Here is an 18,944-nt window from a genome sequence, read left to right on the forward strand (position 1 = left end):
ATTTGACACAATGCAGAATGTCAGGTGTAATAAAAAAAAGTAGACGAGATGACACACAATAAAGGTCATGATCTGGATTTGAATCCACAACTTCTGAGTAAATCATATTCATGTTAGCAGTGTGATGCTAAATTATATTCATAGGACATATGTTCTCTCATGAATATTGTCATTAACTGTTTCTTATTGTATGTCTTAACAGCATCCACACCAGCACCTCAGCGGAGCTGTTCCTCTGACTGCCCCCCATCCCAGGCCAGCGACCCCCCCACAGATCATTCCCCTGTCGACCTGGAGGACAACGCAAGCAACGCCAACGAGGAACAATCGGTGAGCGCCGCCTCCCTGCATCACATCCCAGTCGTTACGTTTCATAAATTTGATTTAACAACTGGCTGGCACGATGTTATAATCTATTATTGTCATATGGATGATCGGCTCTCGACTACATCACATGTAATTACACAGAGTAGATTTCCATGTGATTAATATGACCAAACAGGATTTATTCTACCAGTTTTTCAGAAAAATGTCAGGTCAATTAAGCATGAAAGGTCAAATATGATTCAAGTGTCTTGATTAGATCATATATAATAAGGTAAAATTATGTTTTGGATAATTATAGAGCTTCTGTCATTTTGCTAAATGTTACGCTGATGTTTTTCCTGACTAAATGGAAGGAAAAGATTTACAGTGAGTTCATTAAATATATCAACCTCTAGATGGACATTTTACAGCTTTCTCTCTAACGCTCTCTCTCTCTCCATCTTAGGGCTCAGCTGTTGCACGGTCGGTCTCTCCGCAGCTCAGTGGAGCTCCTGATCCAACGCAGGATCAGACCTGTCCACAGGAGGACAGCTAGACAACAACAAACTGAGTGGGTATATCACAGCTCCCTCCTCTCTGATTTGCCTGAACATATTCAGATTGTTGTATTTCATGTCTTTTCTGCCCTGTTCTTTCACCTCCAGTGTCCAACTACTCCTCCTCTCTTGTGTTTATTCACTTCACATTTTCATTTGTCTCCTTCCCGTGTCTTTCTTTTCCTTGAGTGGTAGGCTGCCATTTGAAAAAGAGATTTATTTTAGTTCAACATCTCAGGCGTTGTGCCTCTCTGCTCTGCGCCACATTAATGAAAGATAAGGAAGGCACAACGTTGCCCCTCAGTGGTCAGAGTTGTAACTGCATCCTTCCTGATTGTTTTCTCTTTAGGGAATGGAAGCTCTCAAGGCCAAGACAGAAGCTCATGAGAAAGAGAACAAGAGAGATGAGAGGACTGTGAACAGAAGCATCTCTCACAGCTGTGTTACGCAGCTGTAACTGTTATTTCAACCTTTAATGGATATTTTGGCAGGTCTGTAATAAGCTGGCTATCCAAGGATCTGCTTTCCTCCAGAGGCCGCATACTGTACTGCACTCCTCAGCATGACAACCAGACTTTGGCTTTAATGTCCAATCAAATAAACTATCAACCAGGAAGTGACCTTTGATCTTTGACCGAAACCTGCGACGGGAGGAGACTACGTCCCCCTGTGATGGATTTATATCTGTGAGGATACGTTACAAGGCCATGGTGACACTGATGATGCAAATTATTTTTTGGAGGTGTTCAAGAGGAGCAGCGTTCTGCCGTATGTGGTTGACCTTCGGTTTGTCAACTGCCACCAGCAAAGACTGTGCGTAGCAGATGGATTTGCCAAATGTTCTCATAGTGTAACTCCACCTCTCGGCCATTTGCATGAACAGACTCGATGTGGATTCAGCTGGCTCAGCTGTGAGCAAAACTGTTCTCTGCAGCTTCATCCTAGGGCTGAAGCCAATCAAAAAAATATGATTTTTCTTTTTCTCATTTTATAAGCTGTGAATTCTTAATTGATGACACCGAGTCGTTAAAGGATATCTAAATGACTTGGAGGCATCAATGTCAAAATCAAAATTTGCCAAACATCTATTTTGTAAATAAGAAACTTCCCAGCCCCAATACCTGAGCCTCTGTGCCATAAGATAGCTCTCTGCCTCTTGGATGCCAACTACCTGTGTTTCTCTCAAGCAATGCCCTACCAGCACCTCTATTTTTGACGTCTGGACATTTGTTTCGCTTTTGCAGCCTTTTTTTATTAGTTCTGAAAACGTCTTTGTTTCTGTTGGGTCGGTGAGATATGAACTGTGAATATGTGTTACATGGTCATTGAAAATAAAGCCTGCTGAACCTGTCTCACTCATTAAGAACTTGAGGTGAAAGAAATAAAAGGGTCGAGACAAAAAAATGGTACTACTAAGGTCACAGACTTTTTTTAGTGCTAGGAGGCAGATTTCCCTGCATCTCTTTGTTTTTTTAGATATTCTACATTTACTAAGGTCACATTGTTTACAATTTGCCTCTCATAATCATATCTCTGTTTGGTTCCTTGGATAACTGGGCAGAATAGATCCGTTCTGATATGACAAGGCTTAACAACCACAAGTGCAGACAGTCAAATGCATTTCTATGCCTTACCAGGTTTATTTTTGTTTTCCGCTCACTGCTCCTATTATCAGGCCATTGTTGTTTTGCAAAGCACTTGGCCATATCGTAGTTCCACTCTACCAAATCAAAAATCGTCAACAGTTAAGGTTTATATAACATGAACAAAAGAGATATCAATATAAACGGCTAGTCTGACAGTAACAAATGGTATTCTAAATGTACCCCCGCTCGTGTAAGAAAAAGAAATAGTCCAAAATATTTTGTAAATTTTATTTATGGAGTTAAGAACTGTCATGAAAAGAAGAAAAAAGGGACTTTTGTACGTCTATGACTTCCCCCATACACTGTACCCATGCCACTGTTCAGTCACAAATAAAATATCATGTGATTCCCACTTTTCTGCTTGGTTGGTTTCTATTATTTCTTTAACCTGGCAGAATCATTTGTAATGGTCCACTCTCAGAAGGTCACGGAAGCAGCCAACAGAGGTTGCTCTCATCACACAAACACTTTAGAAATCCCGTGTGGACTCAGTCCCAGTAAGTGTCATTGGGACCTCTTATGTGATATATGAGCATCATCATAGCCTTTTTATTGTGTTGATTACGTGAAGAATAGCTGTGTCCTCGATTATGGCATCTACCTTAAATCATGACCTTAAAAATGATAAACTGTCCTTCGGTGGAGGAGATGTACTGAGATCTGTTTCTTAAAGTGGCCCTCCAGGGAAAGTCAAGTTTTTAAACCTGTTAACATGTCCCCCTTTATAAGAAACCAAATTTGGGTGAAAAAATCAACAACAACTTAAGGTGCGGTTTCACATTTCACAATTGTATCACTGGCCAACTTTGGCCTCCTGTTCACCCCCAATTTGGTTGCTGTGGCAAGGCAGATCACAATGTGGCGATATTCACAATATTCACTTTGAATTCAAGTATGTGTGCCCAGGCCGGTCAAGGTCTGTGATGTCACAAACCTAAGACACCAATCCCGTCAACTTGTGGGCGGGACTCAGTGGTGTTAGTAATTTAGGGCCATGAGTGACATTTTTAGGGGGGTGTAAAAAGCTATGGGAGAAGAAGTTGAAGTAAATGCACCTATATGAAGGTGAGGAAAACAAATATTTTATCAAGTAAAATGCTGCATTAAAAAAACCTTACACAAGTGCAAGTGAGAAGCAAAATCACTTTTCACCACTACTGTCTTTACAGACATGAATTTACCGGCCTCATCCCATGTGCACTTACTGCAGTGATAACAGATTTTATTATAGCGTTAACTACATTATTAGTGATATCAGTAGTAGCATATTAGTACGTTTTTTTCAGTTTCAGTTTATTTATTTGACGTAGACATAAGAGCTCCAGCTTTGGAGCTGCAACATAATAAACATATAGGATAATCAGATGTTAGTTGTTATTGCTATGTTGCTCTTCCCTGAATTAGTGAACAGTCATGGAATTGTGTCATCCGGTAAAATCCAAAGCAAAGCTGAACAAAGTGTAAAGGTCATGAATATCCAAACATGACTCAGGTGATTTGACCACACAAGGTTTTTAACAGGAATTTACACAACACTTTATTTGATATATTTTTTTGCCCTTTTAGGTTAATCACATAACTGCTGATTTCTATTTTTGTAATTATATATTATATAAAATTGTATGATTTGCTCAAAAGACTGTCGGTCTTACAATGCTGCTGTTGTAGAATCAACATAGTTTTTGAGTTTTGTTTGCAGGTCAACCAACAGTGTCCCATAGCTGAGTGTTTGATGTCTTCGGTGTTGTGTGTACTGATCCACCTCTCAGTCAGTTTATATTCAGGCCAGTATTGATCAGTGTGTGTTTACATAGGGAGACGAACAGTGTCGTCTCTTCAGTCACAGTCAGGACACACAACCATGTTTTCTGCGGCAATACCACGGAGTGCGCTCAATTTGCACGGTTGCCTACTCCATGTCACTTTGAGCTTGGTGCTTCTAAGGTATGAACTTGATTTGTCTGTTTAATGGATTGTCTGTATTTCTTTATTGTCGCTATCACAGTTCCATTAAGGATTGTCTTTCAATTTCATACTTGTTGTTTAGTCAGTATATGAGGTATCGAAAGTGGTGAAAATATCCGTTACTGTCGATTTGTCTCGAGTTGCTTTTCATCTGCTTGTCACAGTAAAGCTGCCGTCACAGCAGCGAGCAATGAGGAGCCCGGTGTTCGTGAAGCTCGGTCAGTGAGTGATTCGCTGGGAGTTCATCCTGTGGACTGTGTGTTATCGAATTGGAGCGAGTGGTCACGCTGCGACACTTGTCAGAAGAAAAGAGTAAGTATGATGAGGCTACGTTGCAGCTACAATTCAAAGTCTGAGCTTGCAGGCCCAGAATGCAACAGTGCTTGCAACCTAGTTGATTGTTTGTTCTGGTGTTTATCATATTTATTCATAACAACAAATTTGCCATTTATGAAGAAATAATAATCGGCGGATATGCTCTTTGAAGGAGCTCTCAAAGAATCCAGGCTGCAATCAGGATCCTTTAATGAACCTATTGACCATCTGTCTTTTGTTCAATCAATGATGCTAAACATGTAGCAGATATAGTATTGATTGTTATAATTTATCACATCATTTATTTTGACCAAGAAAGATTGGTTGGTCGATTTATTTTGTTTGGCACACTATCTGTCTCTCTATGTCCATCTTTGTGCTAAGCTAAGCTAGCTGCTTGCTGGCTCGCTTTCATACAGACATAAATGGTTGCCAATACTCTTTGCTAACTCTCAGTAGGGAAGAAAACAATTTCCTTTAACCTATATATGACCCTATCACTAATTAAAATCTACATACGAAAGAAAATACTGGTTATATGAACTGCAGCGAACCAAATATATGGCTAACATCCAAAACTACAGACCAGATAAATTGATCTAATAAACAGTAATGTGGCTGGTAAGGAGATTCAATTTGGATGCAATCAGATTTGGATAAATAAATCATCGTATACCTCAGGCTGTGAAAAGTTAAACTTGTTCTGACCCCTGTGATATATTTTTCTGTGAGGAGACAGTGAAGGTCTCTGTGGATGAACTGAGTGCTCTACCTCATCCACTTTACAAGGGGGCAGATTAATAATCCTGACATGAGAAAGTGAAAAAATAACACTAATGTGATTTTGGCTATTACAGTTCCCTGGGAGCAGTTTCCGAGCTCTTTCACACACCTTTATTCTGTGTTGGCGAGCCTACCTCTCTGTTCTTTCTGACTGTGTATGTGTTTGTACCTCTCGACCTTCCAGTATCGCTATGCCAAACTTGACCAGCCTTCTCAGTTTGGAGGGGAGCCATGCAATTTTCATGACAGGGAGGACGAGGCCTGTGAGGTTCCAGCCCGCTACACCTGTGACAATATTCCCGTGTGTGAAGGATTCCTCTGCACACAAACAGGTATCTTGTAAACCCGCCTTCACCAAGTGCATTTTATATTGTATAAAAATCATTAAAAAAATATGTAAGAATTCAAGTCACACAAAGAAAAATATTAATATTCTGTGTCTGATGTGAGTGAGTCATCTTGCAATTTCAGAAGGTTTCCGGCTACTTTGCATTTGCGAGATTTGTTCTCAAAAGAAAGATGGTATCATTCTTATGTTAAATATGTGGCTGATTAGATTAGCATAGACACTAAATGCAATTGAAACTGTTAATATTGTCTTATCAACACCCCTAAAGTACACTACAGTCAATACTGCAACACATTACCCCTTCAAACTTTATCTCATCACCTTTAAAGCACAAATTAACACGTCGCAGATCTCTCTCTAATCTGCACAAAAATCCAAATAGAAACACAATGTTGTGCTTTTGTGTTTCTCGGCCATATGCAGTCTTTACCTCTGACTACTTGTTTCCCACTGATTCCAGCAAATCTGCTGTTGGCTTGTGCTTTATATTCAAATTTGCTGGAATGTCGATCTTCTCATCTCAATCTAAAGAAAGCTTATAACCGTATTTCCAAAAACAGCACTTAATATTTCTCAAAATTTAAATGACGTCTCTCCTCCATCAGGTCGCTGCATTCACAGAACTCTAAAGTGTAATGGGGAGGATGACTGCGGGGACATGTCAGATGAAGTCGGCTGTAAGAAGGTTCCCAAGCCCTGCAGACACGAAGCTGAGGAGTACTGGGGAATTGAGAACCTTGCCAAAGGGTCAGTCAAATTCCTATTAGTCTACAATGGTAGTTTTTTGGGCAAACTCTTATGTAAACATGTGCCTCTTCTCAAATCAGGTTACCCATTGTTGATGCTGATGCTTTTCTTTCAGAATCAACATCTTGAACAGTAACCTGGAGGGAATGGTGCTTGATAACAGATACTATGCAGGCAGCTGCTCGCCCCAATACATTCAGGATGTCAGGTTCAGGAAGCCTCACAACTTGCAGCAGTACACTTTCCAGGTGGGCTTGACCAACAAACAAGTACCGATTTATACTTGATGCATGAACACACATACGTTTATTCTAATTTATTGACTTACCACAAAGTTTGGCTTGCCGAATTGTGGAAAATACAATCACTGCCTTTCAGAGCTTAAAGGGATAGTTCACCGAAAAATGGTTGTGTGAGTGGTCGATAGAAAAACCGCATATATATATACAGTCCATTTAATATCCATTCATATGAAGGTTTTCGCACTGCTTTACAAAGCATTAGAAACGGATACATCAACAAATCAAACCAATAGTTACAACTAATAATTCCTTCATGAGGAGAGCTAATTCGAAATGTATCCTTGTGTTGGTTGTTTCAGCTTGGCTTAATTTAAAACCATGAAAAATCCTGTTTTATCTTATTTCCCTTCTTCATCATTCTGTTCTGTTGCATCTGTTTTTCCATCTTATCCACAGTTTACTTTAAATTAACAGTTTTATTAACATGGTCCTGCTCATTTCACACTAAAAGCTAAATTTGTGTTGTCCACTCATCTACAGACAAGAGGCTCGTATGATTTCAATGTTCAGGCATTTGAGTCATACTCTGACTACATGGAAACCACCATAAAGGAGCGTATGACAAAAACCACTGTTTCCTTTGGCTTTGCCGTTCCTGGCGTATTTGAATTTGGCTACAACTACAATAATGCCAAATTCACCAGATCCATTCAGAAGATTCGCCGTGCCTCTGGCAAGGTGAGCTGCTCTTTTTTTTCCCTTTTCTTCTGAAAAACCACTGGTGCCTCTAATCTTTCACCTGCCTCCCACTGATTCTCTCCTCAGATCAACAGCTTTGTGAGGGCCAAAGCAGAGCTGGAGTTGGCCCAGTACATGCTGAAGCCAGACGATTTGATGCTTCACCCTGAGTTCCTGCAGCGCCTGCGCTCCTTGCCACAGGCCTATGTTTATGGAGACTACAGGCAGATATACAGAGACTACGGCACCCACTACATCACAGAGGCCGCCCTCGGAGGAGAATATGAGCACACCATCATTCTAAACAAGGACAACCTGGCCAAGACAGGTAACAGGGCATCATCCGTAAAATCTAATTTAGTTCAATTTCTCAGCTCTTTCATTTAAAGGATGTTCCACACAGATCATTATTTGGATCGGATACTGGGGTTTGCCAATGCTAATGATATCATATTATCCTCTACATTGAGTGTTTAAGCTGTTAAACTACATACATGTTGCTCAGCGGCTGGTTATGTGAACTATAACATAATAATATAAAAAGGAAAAAGCACTCCATGACAGAGGTTTGTCATCCTAGATTATACTTTGGAAGACTACAAGTCCTGCACCCAGTCAGGCCTGAAGATTGGAGCCAACATTTATGGTGTTTACGTGTCAGTGGGGGTTCAGGGCGGATCCTGCGCTGGCCTGTTGAATGAGATGGGAGGTGAGGATTCGCAGTCTGCTAAATACACATGAACTGATGCTTGAACACTGAAGTCACTCCTTCCCTTTCCAGAGGACACTGTAATCGGCAGCACCGTGGAGGACTTTGTTGCTGTCGTGCGAGGTGGCAGTAGCGAGTCCATCACCGGCTTGGTGTCTAAAAAGCTTCCCACCCCCCAGCTGATGACGCTTTGGGGTGAGGGAGTACGCTTCAACCCTGACTTCATTCGCAAAACAGTGAGTTTCTCTATCGCCAGTGGCCAGAGGCCTAATGTTTACCGGTTGTCTGTCCGTCCCATTCTTATGAACACGATATCTCAGGATCTTCTAATTCTCAGGATGACCTAATTAGAATTTTGGAGGTCAAAGGTCAATGTTCCAGAGGCCTCAAAAAAACATATTTCCATTCCAACACCTTGAGAGGGTCCTTTCAAATTTGGCACATATGTTCACTCCACGATGAAGTGACCATATTTGGGATGGTCAAAGATCAAAGACCAAGGTCATGTCTCAAAACAGGTTTTTGGCCTCTGGAATATGATATCGTAGGTCTGCTTTTAGGGAACTTCTTCCAATTTTGTCCAGTTGTCACTTGGACTCAAAGATGAACTGATTCAATTCCAGTGCTCAAAGGTCACAGGTCACAGGACCTCATATGAGTATGAGTTTGAAAAAAAATTCTATAGACTGAATCTGCACTGGTTGGAGGAGGCATACAACAGCAGTAATTGTAGTTCCGTCAGACAAGTCACATTCAAATGTTAATTGCAAAGAAGAAAATTATAGTGTTGGGCGTCTATTCTCTGACTTAATCATTCCCCGAGATATGATTACATAGATATAATGGGAGTGATGAGCAAATACCTCTCCCCCGGAGCCTAGAGGTGGATGCTGGGGTGATGGAGGGGCTGAAGCATCTGGCAGCAATTTAAAATTGTCTTGAGTGGATATGATTTGAATAATCGAGCCAGAATCATTTCCAAAAGTGTTGCAGAGAGGTGAAGTAGCCTACAGCTAAACCAATCAATAGCAAGCTGGAGAACAAACAGCAAATGATGCCAGATTGCAACAATGCCAAATAAAACTGGGCTGTCTAACAACCTCATAGTCAAATGTCAGCACACAAGGGACTTTCCAGTTGTCTCTGTCTAAAAACAACTCAATCCAATACGACCAACTTTGAATAGTAACAAGTGTTTGGTTGAATCATGACACTTGTTTCTCATTAGACTCGGCCTCTGTATGAGCTGGTGACTTCAAGAGACTTCTCCCATGATGCTTCACTGAAGAGGAACCTGAAAAAAGCATTGTCGGAGTTCCTGGCGGAGAGTAGTTCATGTCGTTGTGCTCCCTGCCGAAACAATGGAGTGGCTGTTTTGAGAGGTATGTCAGATGATATTATATTCTACAGTTTAAATCCCCCTCCATACTTACTTACCTGATAATGCATATCACCTGACCAATCGCAGCTTATAAAATGTAGAATTTGACATCACAACAGCAAAGACAACAGGGTCTGCAATGTCTGTAGCTGATTGGCCATGTTGTGTTATACACTAAAGAGACAAGGCTAGTTCCAGAAGTTTTCTTCTGTAGGGGGTCATGTGATAGGAGTGTCTACATCATAATTTCCAAAACCTTCCGTTTCTGCCCGTCCAGAGTGAAACGTAGCCCCAGAGTTTTCTAACCAAACTTCTCCATTTTAGGCACTCTAAAATTCCAGAGCAGTGTGGGCACCAGGCCTATCTGCCACAGAGTTGATGCATATTCAAATGAAAATGTAGTAATGTGGAACTAACCTTAGTCTATGTTTGCAACTGAAGTAATGGCTGTTTCTGTTTCCTTCTGAAATTCAAAACTAGCTCAGTAGCTTAACTTGTGTACTTTGTGAGTAATTACTGTTATTTTTTCATTTATAGTTCTGGTACTATTTATATGGGTATTTGTTTTTTCCTTCTTATTCTTCGGCTTTAGTTTTAGGTTAAGTTGTAATTAAAATTACATTAAGTGACCTCGGAGAGACATTGGAAAACTAAACGATGCAGCGGTAATGAAGATAATGAAGGAATTATTGTTGTCTTCTTCACTAGGCACAAGGTGTGACTGTGTGTGTCCCATTGGCTACACCGGACGGGGCTGTGAGATCACTCAGAGGCAAAAAGGTGAGAACTACGGATCCAAAATACAAAAAAACGTCATACAACACATAATTTATTTTAAATATATATATATTACTTTTGTACCAAACCTACTGAGACTACATGAGGAAACTTGATGTGACCCTTTCCCACAGAAATAGCCACTGACGGCAGTTGGAGCTGCTGGGGTGCATGGTCGTCCTGCAGTGGGAGAACGAAGTCAAGGAGTCGACAGTGTAACAACCCAGCACCCAGCGATGGAGGCCTGGCCTGCACAGGACTGCAGCAAGAGGAGACTTCCTGCATTTAAAAACCTGCTTAAGTCAAAACTGATTTAAAAACATAAGAAAACAAACTTTTAAATAGGAGAGTAGTCTGTGGTGTGTTTAGTCAGTGGACTAATGTGTAATAATGATTCACATTTGAATAAAGTAAATCTAAACAATGAGCATGGTTTGTCGTCTAGGACTATTTTATAAGAACTGGGAAACCATTTGGACAGTGGTGGGATGTAACAAAGTACATGTACTTTGTTAGAGTATTAAAGGACATTTTTCATGGATTTTTACTTACTTTTCAGGTACTTTTACTCCACTACATATAGTGTATCAGCCCATATATGTAAATTTTGCTCAACTATATCTTTACCATGCATTATGTTTAATGTTCACAGTGTTTTATCACATTTTTATAGGTAATTAATAACGAGGTGGGAACTGAACAATCAGAAGAGGAAGGTGACATTAGACTCCGCCTCCTGCAGCAGTAGAATCATTGTTGAAGAAAACCTAAGAACTACTCCAAGGCCGCGAGTCGGCCATTTATATGACAATGTATTTTCAGTAGTGTCATCTGCATTTCTCTTTATTATTATGAGAGAGTCTATATTATTCATACAACTCAAATAATATACTAATATACAGTAGACACATTTAATGAGGTAGTAGAGTGTTTCATCACAACAATAGGCACACAGCAAGTGACTTTTAATACTTTAAGTATACTCAAAAGCAAGTACTTACTGGAAGCAAGTACTGACTTGCTTTTTCCCAAGTAGAAAGGTTAATGCAGTACTTTTACTTTTACTGGAGTACATTTTTTCCATTTATTTGTGTGTTTCTAAAGTACAACATTTGACAATTAACTGGACTTTCCTCAGACAGCAAAATGGATCAGCATCTGTTGTTCCATATTTAACATTAATATTGGAGGCAATTTAAAAACAAAGTCACACACAGTACAAATAACAGTTTAAATCAAAATTACTTAATGAAAATACTGACACAAACACAAAATGCTCAACACACTTTTATTTCCACTTTGACGTGTCACACAGTGTGACCTGAGACAGGCAGATGCTATTTTTGACAGCTCCGTACTTAACATTAAAAAACTAACACCATCATTTTTTATCGTCAGAAAAAAACTTTATTCTCTCTCATCACTCAACATCGTCTTCACACTACAATTTGGGAGGAGCTTCACTTCAGCAACGTCGCGTCTGACTGGGAGAGCCCAGGCAGGCGGCTCCGCCCCCGTCAGGTGGGGGATGGTTACAGGCTCTCCTCCGAGTCTTCCTCCCAGATGTGCAAGAGGACCAGGCCCCCCAGCACGACCACGACCCATCTGTCTTGACATCTGTCGAGTAACATTAAAAGGATTTTGTGTTGGATATGTATTGGGTGAGAAGAAATTGAAGTACAGTTCAGTATAATTGAAATAATTGAAACTATTACACACCAGTTATAGTAATGTTAGATGTATTGATATTATATATCATTGATCATTTTATTCCTCCCCTACAGAACTATTTTTAAGTCCTCAGTTGTGAGTTGGCCCTGCAGGATGTTGCATAAAATCAAAGAATGCAAGAGTTGCAAAGCTTCAAAGCCTTGAAGTTCAAGCTGTTATGGATACGGTGGTGAATGGATATATAACAGCTGCACCAAAAGTTTGACTCTACAATATAATTGTCTGGTATTTAGAGGATGAAAAACTACAAAAGCATTTACAAGTGCCTGAATAAATAGCCGCCAGTCTGCACGGGATGCTTGAAGAGACCAGATCTGAAATTGAACTGTAGACTAAACTGTCGGCAGAGATGTCTGGAGCACCTTGGAATCAGTATCTTGCCCAAGGACACATCAGAATGGAGACTAGACAAACTAGGGATTGAACCATCAACCGTCAGAAAAGTGCACAGCCCTCCCGTTCTCTTGAGCCACAGCTACCCGCAAAAAAATTAATCTAGTTTGTTTTCATTGATAAGCTCTCTTTTATTAAAGCACTCATTTTTGGGGGAATTGAGTTAATAGCCATGAATAGCTTCTTTTCATGTGTGAGCTTTTATTTTAGGAGGCACTAAAATCAGTTCAGCTAGCTTTTCCATTTTTTCTGTGCTGTGATATTGATCAGAAATAATAGTTTCAATATTAAAACACGCAGGCAGAATTAGCATTTTCAATATGTGAAGCATTTTAGTCCAACTTAAAGAGCCTGCTTTTGAATATGTTGACAGTTTTTTATCATATCGCCTCACCACTTCTGAGCGTCTGTTCACAGGCGTCTCCCTGGTAACCGGACCTACAGAGGCACTCACAGGAGGTGCCCTTGAGGACAGGGATCCCATTATGCCTGCAGGGAGCACAGCGACAGGAGTCAAACTGCTGCAGATACTCATCCCAGCCCCTCTGCAGGTTGGCCAGTCTCGCACCTACATGGACGGCGGCCGTGCTGAGGCGCACCAGCTCATAGATCGGCATGGTCTGGGGAAACAGATGATCGCACCAGCATTAAAGCACGAAAGCAGTCTGAGGTCATCACGAGTTACATTGAGCAACAATTCCCCTCATTCTTTTCCTTTGTTTAAGAAGTTTTTCTCTTTATATGAAGTTTTATATCACCTCGTATTCGATGAGAGTTGGGTTGTACTGCAGAGTTGCTCCCCAGCTCCTGTAGGTTTTGGGATTCCTGATAGCCAACAGACTACCGCTGCTCTCTGTGATTCCTCCCTTCACTAGAGTCACAATGTCCTCAATCACAACCGAACTGGAGTCCCTTGCTATACGTGTTAAAAACAGAATGAAAAAAAAATCACAACACATTACAATAACAGTCATTTACACGATTTCTTAGTTATACAAAACTGTGACAGTTGAAACTTTAGCTAATGAACTGAAAGTCAAGATAATTATAATGCACATTTATAATTTATGTAAAATAAATATGTATATTATATTACACTGTATTGTGAGGTATTATTATATAGTAATATGTGATATGAGAACCGGTTCATGGTAATTGGTAATTGTATTTCTCATCTGTTATTAGTTGAGTATAAATTCAGGGGCTTCATTCTTCAGAGGCTGCATCTGAAGACAGATTTTGTCGCAGTGGTTCAACTCGCAGGTCCCATTTAGAAGGCTCCTTCAAAAGTGTCCGGCAAATGCATCCTTTCATTCCGAGAAATGAAGGCTCCAAGGGGTGGATGCCTCCTCTCACAACCTGTCCCAGGATTCATTGCACTTCGGTGACAAACCGATTTTCAAAGAGGGAAATGGCACAGGCTTGCTTGAGTATCGGGCTTCAACTCAACTGAGCACATGTTACATTACCAAGGAGAGCTAAAACTTTCTCATCATGTCCAACTTCATCTCTGCCTCTTTGGCTATAGCAATAAGGGTGAGAGGAGCATTTTTTGTTTTTTCAGTTCAGCCTTTACAGTCTATGCGGTCCTCTGAAGGATGCAGCCCCTGAATTGGGAAACAGTTACTGTCTCACCTTGACTGAACTTCCCCTTTTTCTTGCATTCATTCCCACCAAGTTTGAGATCGACTTCTCCGTAGGCCCCCATTGGATAGCTTAATCCAATAGAGCCACCAATGCATTTACCAACCTGTTCACCCACCATGTCTGTGAGCATTAGGGGAAATAATTAAACAAAGGTTACTTACATAACATGGAATTATTATATGACATCAATTAACACATTGTAAAGTTCACAGTACTTGACGTAGCCATGGAGTTTTTGTTAATAACCACAACATATTCGAGGGTTCCTCCCATAGTTCCCTCCGTGACGTAGTGAGTGCCAAATGTGTTGAAGAAGCGGGAGTAGATCCCAAAGTCGTACTGCTCCGGGAGCTCCATTAGTGACACATAGAAATCCTCATGAAGCATCAGCTCATTGGTTCTCATCTTGAATTGGGCTGTTTGCACTTTGGACGAAAGCCTGACAAACCCAAAGTCCTGAGGACAAAATAATATAATATCAATGATTAGCAATATGTTTGTATTATCTTGAAGAAAGACAGGTAAAACTAGAGCTACAACTTATTAATACTTATGAATACCCACCCTCATGTTTAACTATTCGAAATTCAGCTACACCTAGGCAACGGTTAGCTTAGCTTAACTTAGCCATGCAACCATTCCAGACATCAATTTAACTTTCTTTATTGTTTGTTTTCTCTGTCTTTTTTGCAGAAGTAGGGATGATTTTAGAGGTGTTTGATTAATTACACAACATGATTATATATAATCCATTTGTACATACACTAGCTATACCACTTATCCTTTGAGAGTCCTGGGAGTCCTGGAGCCATTGGGTCAGAGGCGGGCTAAACCATAGAAAGGTCGCCAGCATATTGCAGGACCAAAAAACATTGACTGACAACCACTTACACTCACAATCACACCCGCAACCAAATTAAAGCCTCCAATTTACCTAAATCCAATCAGTATGTATTTGGACTGTGGATGGTGTTGGGATTTCTAAACTTTTAACTATAGTCTGTGTCTGATTGAACTCTTAAGCAATAAAGCTAGGAATAGTTTTAGCTAGATATAATGCACATACAAATTAATTTAATAACCGTTGCTGTTTAGTGCCAATAATGTATCTTTTAGTTGTCCTCATAATTAACTTCTTGGATATTAAAGCATATTTTCATTAGCTGTATTCAACATCAGACAGAATTCAAGGAGCTGTCCTTTCTGGGGCAAAGTCAGTATGACATTGTTTAGTTTCGAGGATGCGAATGTTTACACATTCACAGTCAAGATTGTTTTGATGGAGCAGACACACAATAATGGTTTCTCAAACCATAATGGCACTGACTCTTTTCATAAAGGCGGAAGGGGAGGTAGGAGCAGAGGGTCAATAACATTACCTTAAACAAATCATTATTTTCAACCTTTCGCTTATCATATTTAATATTTGGAATTTGCTAATAATGTTTGTGCGTCACAAGGATGGTCAGTCTAACAGCTGTCCTGATAGGAGAGTCGAAGAAAGTTTGTTATGGTTAAGTTGGTGCAGCCGAGATGGCTGGAGCAAGACACTTTCTACTCAAGGCTGAATTACGAGACAACATCAGACTGTCAGGGTAGATAGAGTTGCCAGGCAACCGGCAGAGTAGAGTAGGAGCGCAAGACGGAGAGCTGCTGCTATGTCACTTCCTGGATTTGGTGACAAGAGGCGTGGGACTGCGGCTGGACCAATAAGGGAGATCCAAAGTGATTTGCGGTGACTCCCCTCCAAATATTCATAACCAATCACATCAAATCTACTGTTATAACTATACCAAACCCCTGCTGTTCGGGGCCATTTTCATCTTCCTACTGCTAACTTAATTAGCATAGGCTGTGATAATTGTCCATAGCTATGAATAACTCTTCATTGTATCTTTAAATAAAACATTTGATTGAACCAAAATCTTGGATCGGCTCCTCTCATTATATAGGATACACCAACACGCCTTAACAATGGATGGATGGATGCTGTTACCCTCACTTCATTTATTTTGCAACACCACGAAATTATATATTCAAAACAGAAAAAAACAGGGTCAGCTGATCATACCTGGCTCTTATACTTTGTTATGTTGCTGAGAAACTCCGACTCTTTGCTTCCACTGAGTCCAGCTTGCACATAATAGACCCCTACTGTGACACCACCATTGCGAGACTTCATAGTTTTCCTCGCTTTAAGCAGACTCGCCATATCCTCATAGTACTCATGAGAGCCCTCTGATGTAGCTTGAGCCTGTAACAGATCAAATATTATGTCATAACGTCTCAGTTCAAACTGTACAATTATTAAGTTGCACTAAGAAATTAATCTCAACATGACATTACCACAAAACGGTAGCTATGGTAGTTGTAAGGTTTCCGGTAGTTTTTATCTTCCTCGTTGTAGTGCAGGTTCTCACAGAACGAGTCATAGGTGAATTTCCTCCATTCACCATTATAGACATATTCACACATTCCCCCAAAATAATTTGGGTCAATGACACGGTCCACGAATTCTCCAGTCAAGCTGTTGAAGCTGAGTCAAAATCATAGAGGTCAAAATACAACGCTGTCAATAAGTCGTGCGTATCTTACAGCTGCACATGTACATTATACCTTTTAAAGTTTTCTGTCATGTGATACAGAAAGCGAGTGATAAGAGTAACAGCAGTGAAAACTATATGCAGTATTTACCCCTGAGTGCCGCGCTCAGCTCCAGGGATCGGCAGGAGGATGGAACACTTGTCGTCTCTCACGTTGAGATTGTCACACTCACTTTCATCAGAGGAATCATCACAGTCTGATTCTCCATTACAGCGAAGTGACTGGCTGATACAGCGGCCTGCAAAGACACGCTCACATAAACATTCTCCATGTCCTCCATGTACACACAGCAACTGATAGAACACCTCTCAGACAGAATGTGTTGTCTGAGTGGAATGTTGACGGGTCATCATGCCTGTGTCCACGCAGGTGAAGCTCTCTCCACAGTGATCCGGCACCACACACGGTGATGTGGCTGTCGGACATGCCAGCTGCTCCCACAGCGTCTCCATGCACTGTGTGCCTCCAAACTGTGAGGGTGTCTCCATGTAACGAAAACGGAACTAAGACAAAGTAAAAACAAAAAGTTAGCATCTAAACTCACGCGCTGTCTGTTCTATAATTGATTGATTGATTGATTGATTATTTATTTAAGCCTCGGAAAACACATTGAGGAATAAGACCCTCATTTGCAATGGTGCCGAGGGTACAATGAAGAGTTAATACATTGAAAGAAAAAAATAAATAAATTAGAATGAAATAAATATGCACATAAACTACAGTAATACAAGGGAAAAGGTCATAAACAATATTCTATCACTGATATGTACGGTAGATTCATTTAGAAGAACTCAGAAGTAGGTCATATGTTATTGTATGACACACATGTGGCGCAATCCATGTAATCAAATTTAAAAACATGCACACATAATGAATGTGCATTTCTTCATCCTATATAGATAATTAGCTATGACTTGATTTATATCTAGCATTATTGACCTGATTGGAGCAGGAGTGTGCTCCCTTTGGACATATTTAAAATTCAATCCATATTGTATTGATCTGAGCTACCTGAGGAAAATTGTCCAGTTTCAGCCACAAGCCACAGATATTAAAAGATGGAATCACTATTTTCAATCTGAGTCTTTTCAAAAAAACTGTGTTGTGTAAATGGCCATTGCCTTTTTGTCTGTGCAGGAGTTACAGGGAGTCCATGGTGACCAACTCGCCAGCCTACAGTTGACTGGTGTCGGTCTGTTTACAGCTCTGGCCGTCCTCCTCCCAGCCCCCCTGACCCCAGGAAACACATATCCTCATCTCAATTTCAGTTCTATCACTTATACAGCAGGACATGTATTAAATCAGAGTCATCAATGTGTTGCTAAATTAATAAAAGATAGTGAAGCCATACGAGTACTGTACCTGTAATCAGCAGGTCTCCATGGTCGTCTGGAAGCATCCACAGATTCGCTCAAATTGATAAACTGATGCAGTACACATAAACCCAGGAGCAAATGAATAGATACACTCATGTTGATGATTGAGTATACCTATGCCTTAAGATTAAAAAGCCACATCACACAAACAGGTGATGTGATCCTCTGCGAAGTTGTACCACTGCACTCTTGACCAACCACAGTGAATGATTGATTGAAGAGTAAACACATGCTATTACAACAGTTTGGGATTTTTTGTGTTGTATTTACTCCCACTCTCCAACTCAATAAACACTGCAGTCCATCAGAACATGTCCCAAAACACAAACACTTCCTGACACCCGACGGCTCAAACTGAAACACGGGCCTTTTCTCTCAGACAAAGGAAATTAAATCATCCACTGAATAAAAAATATATTCATATTTTTAATACTATGTCTATCAGTAGTTTGATTAAAAATGTTAGCCTACCAGTAGGTTATTATTGTTATTATTATTATTATTATTAATACTATTATTATTGTTATCATTATTATAGGTAGTATTAGCAGTGTCAGTTATAGTAATATTAGTATAATAAGTAGTACTGTTATTATTATTATTCAATCACACTTTATTTGTACAGCAAAGTTAAAACATGTTAGGGAATTAAAGTAATGAACTATTACCTTTGTCAAG

The 18,944-nt window shown here is 40.2% G+C and overlaps 1 protein-coding gene and 1 pseudogene across 2 annotated transcripts; one reads left to right on the plus strand and one right to left on the minus strand.

The window, feature by feature from the left end:
* The window catches only part of LOC133017544 (uncharacterized), a 33,163-nt pseudogene extending 22,221 nt beyond the window's left edge, over positions 1-10,942 (plus strand).
* Positions 10,943-11,789: 847 nt separating this feature from the next.
* Positions 11,790-18,472, minus strand: c8a (complement component 8, alpha polypeptide). 2 transcript variants are annotated; one of them, XM_061083718.1, is made up of 12 exons: positions 18,253-18,472; positions 18,012-18,120; positions 17,246-17,393; positions 16,981-17,128; positions 16,633-16,822; positions 16,358-16,540; positions 14,502-14,742; positions 14,275-14,406; positions 13,398-13,555; positions 13,208-13,259; positions 13,034-13,128; positions 11,790-12,132 (listed from the first exon to the last, which is right to left on the minus strand). In XM_061083718.1, exons 1-12 carry the CDS (start codon positions 18,360-18,362, stop codon positions 11,923-11,925), a joined length of 1,776 nt encoding a protein of 591 aa, XP_060939701.1. In that variant the 5' UTR covers positions 18,363-18,472; the 3' UTR covers positions 11,790-11,922. The 2 variants fall into 2 exon arrangements, with proteins under 2 accessions (XP_060939701.1, XP_060939700.1); XM_061083717.1 differs by having other exon boundaries at positions 11,900-12,132; positions 13,034-13,259.
* Positions 18,473-18,944: the final 472 nt, after the last annotated feature.

The sequence above is a fragment of the Limanda limanda genome, chromosome 13 (assembly GCF_963576545.1).
Source record: "Limanda limanda chromosome 13, fLimLim1.1, whole genome shotgun sequence".
NCBI lineage: Eukaryota > Metazoa > Chordata > Actinopteri > Pleuronectiformes > Pleuronectidae > Limanda > Limanda limanda.

What these genes read in the sequence shown, in the direction of transcription:
- c8a (XM_061083717.1), bottom strand. Translation starts at nt 18,362, where the DNA reads ATGAGTGTATCTATTCATTTGCTCCTGGGTTTATGTGTACTGCATCAG. An exon ending in TGGAGACCTGCTGATTACAG is followed by an intron (nt 18,121 to 18,252) that starts GTACAGTACTCG and finishes TCCTGGGGTCAG; the next exon opens with GGGGGCTGGGAGGAGGACGG. An exon ending in CTTCACCTGCGTGGACACAG is followed by an intron (nt 17,129 to 17,245) that starts GCATGATGACCC and finishes GTGTCTTTGCAG; the next exon opens with GCCGCTGTATCAGCCAGTCA.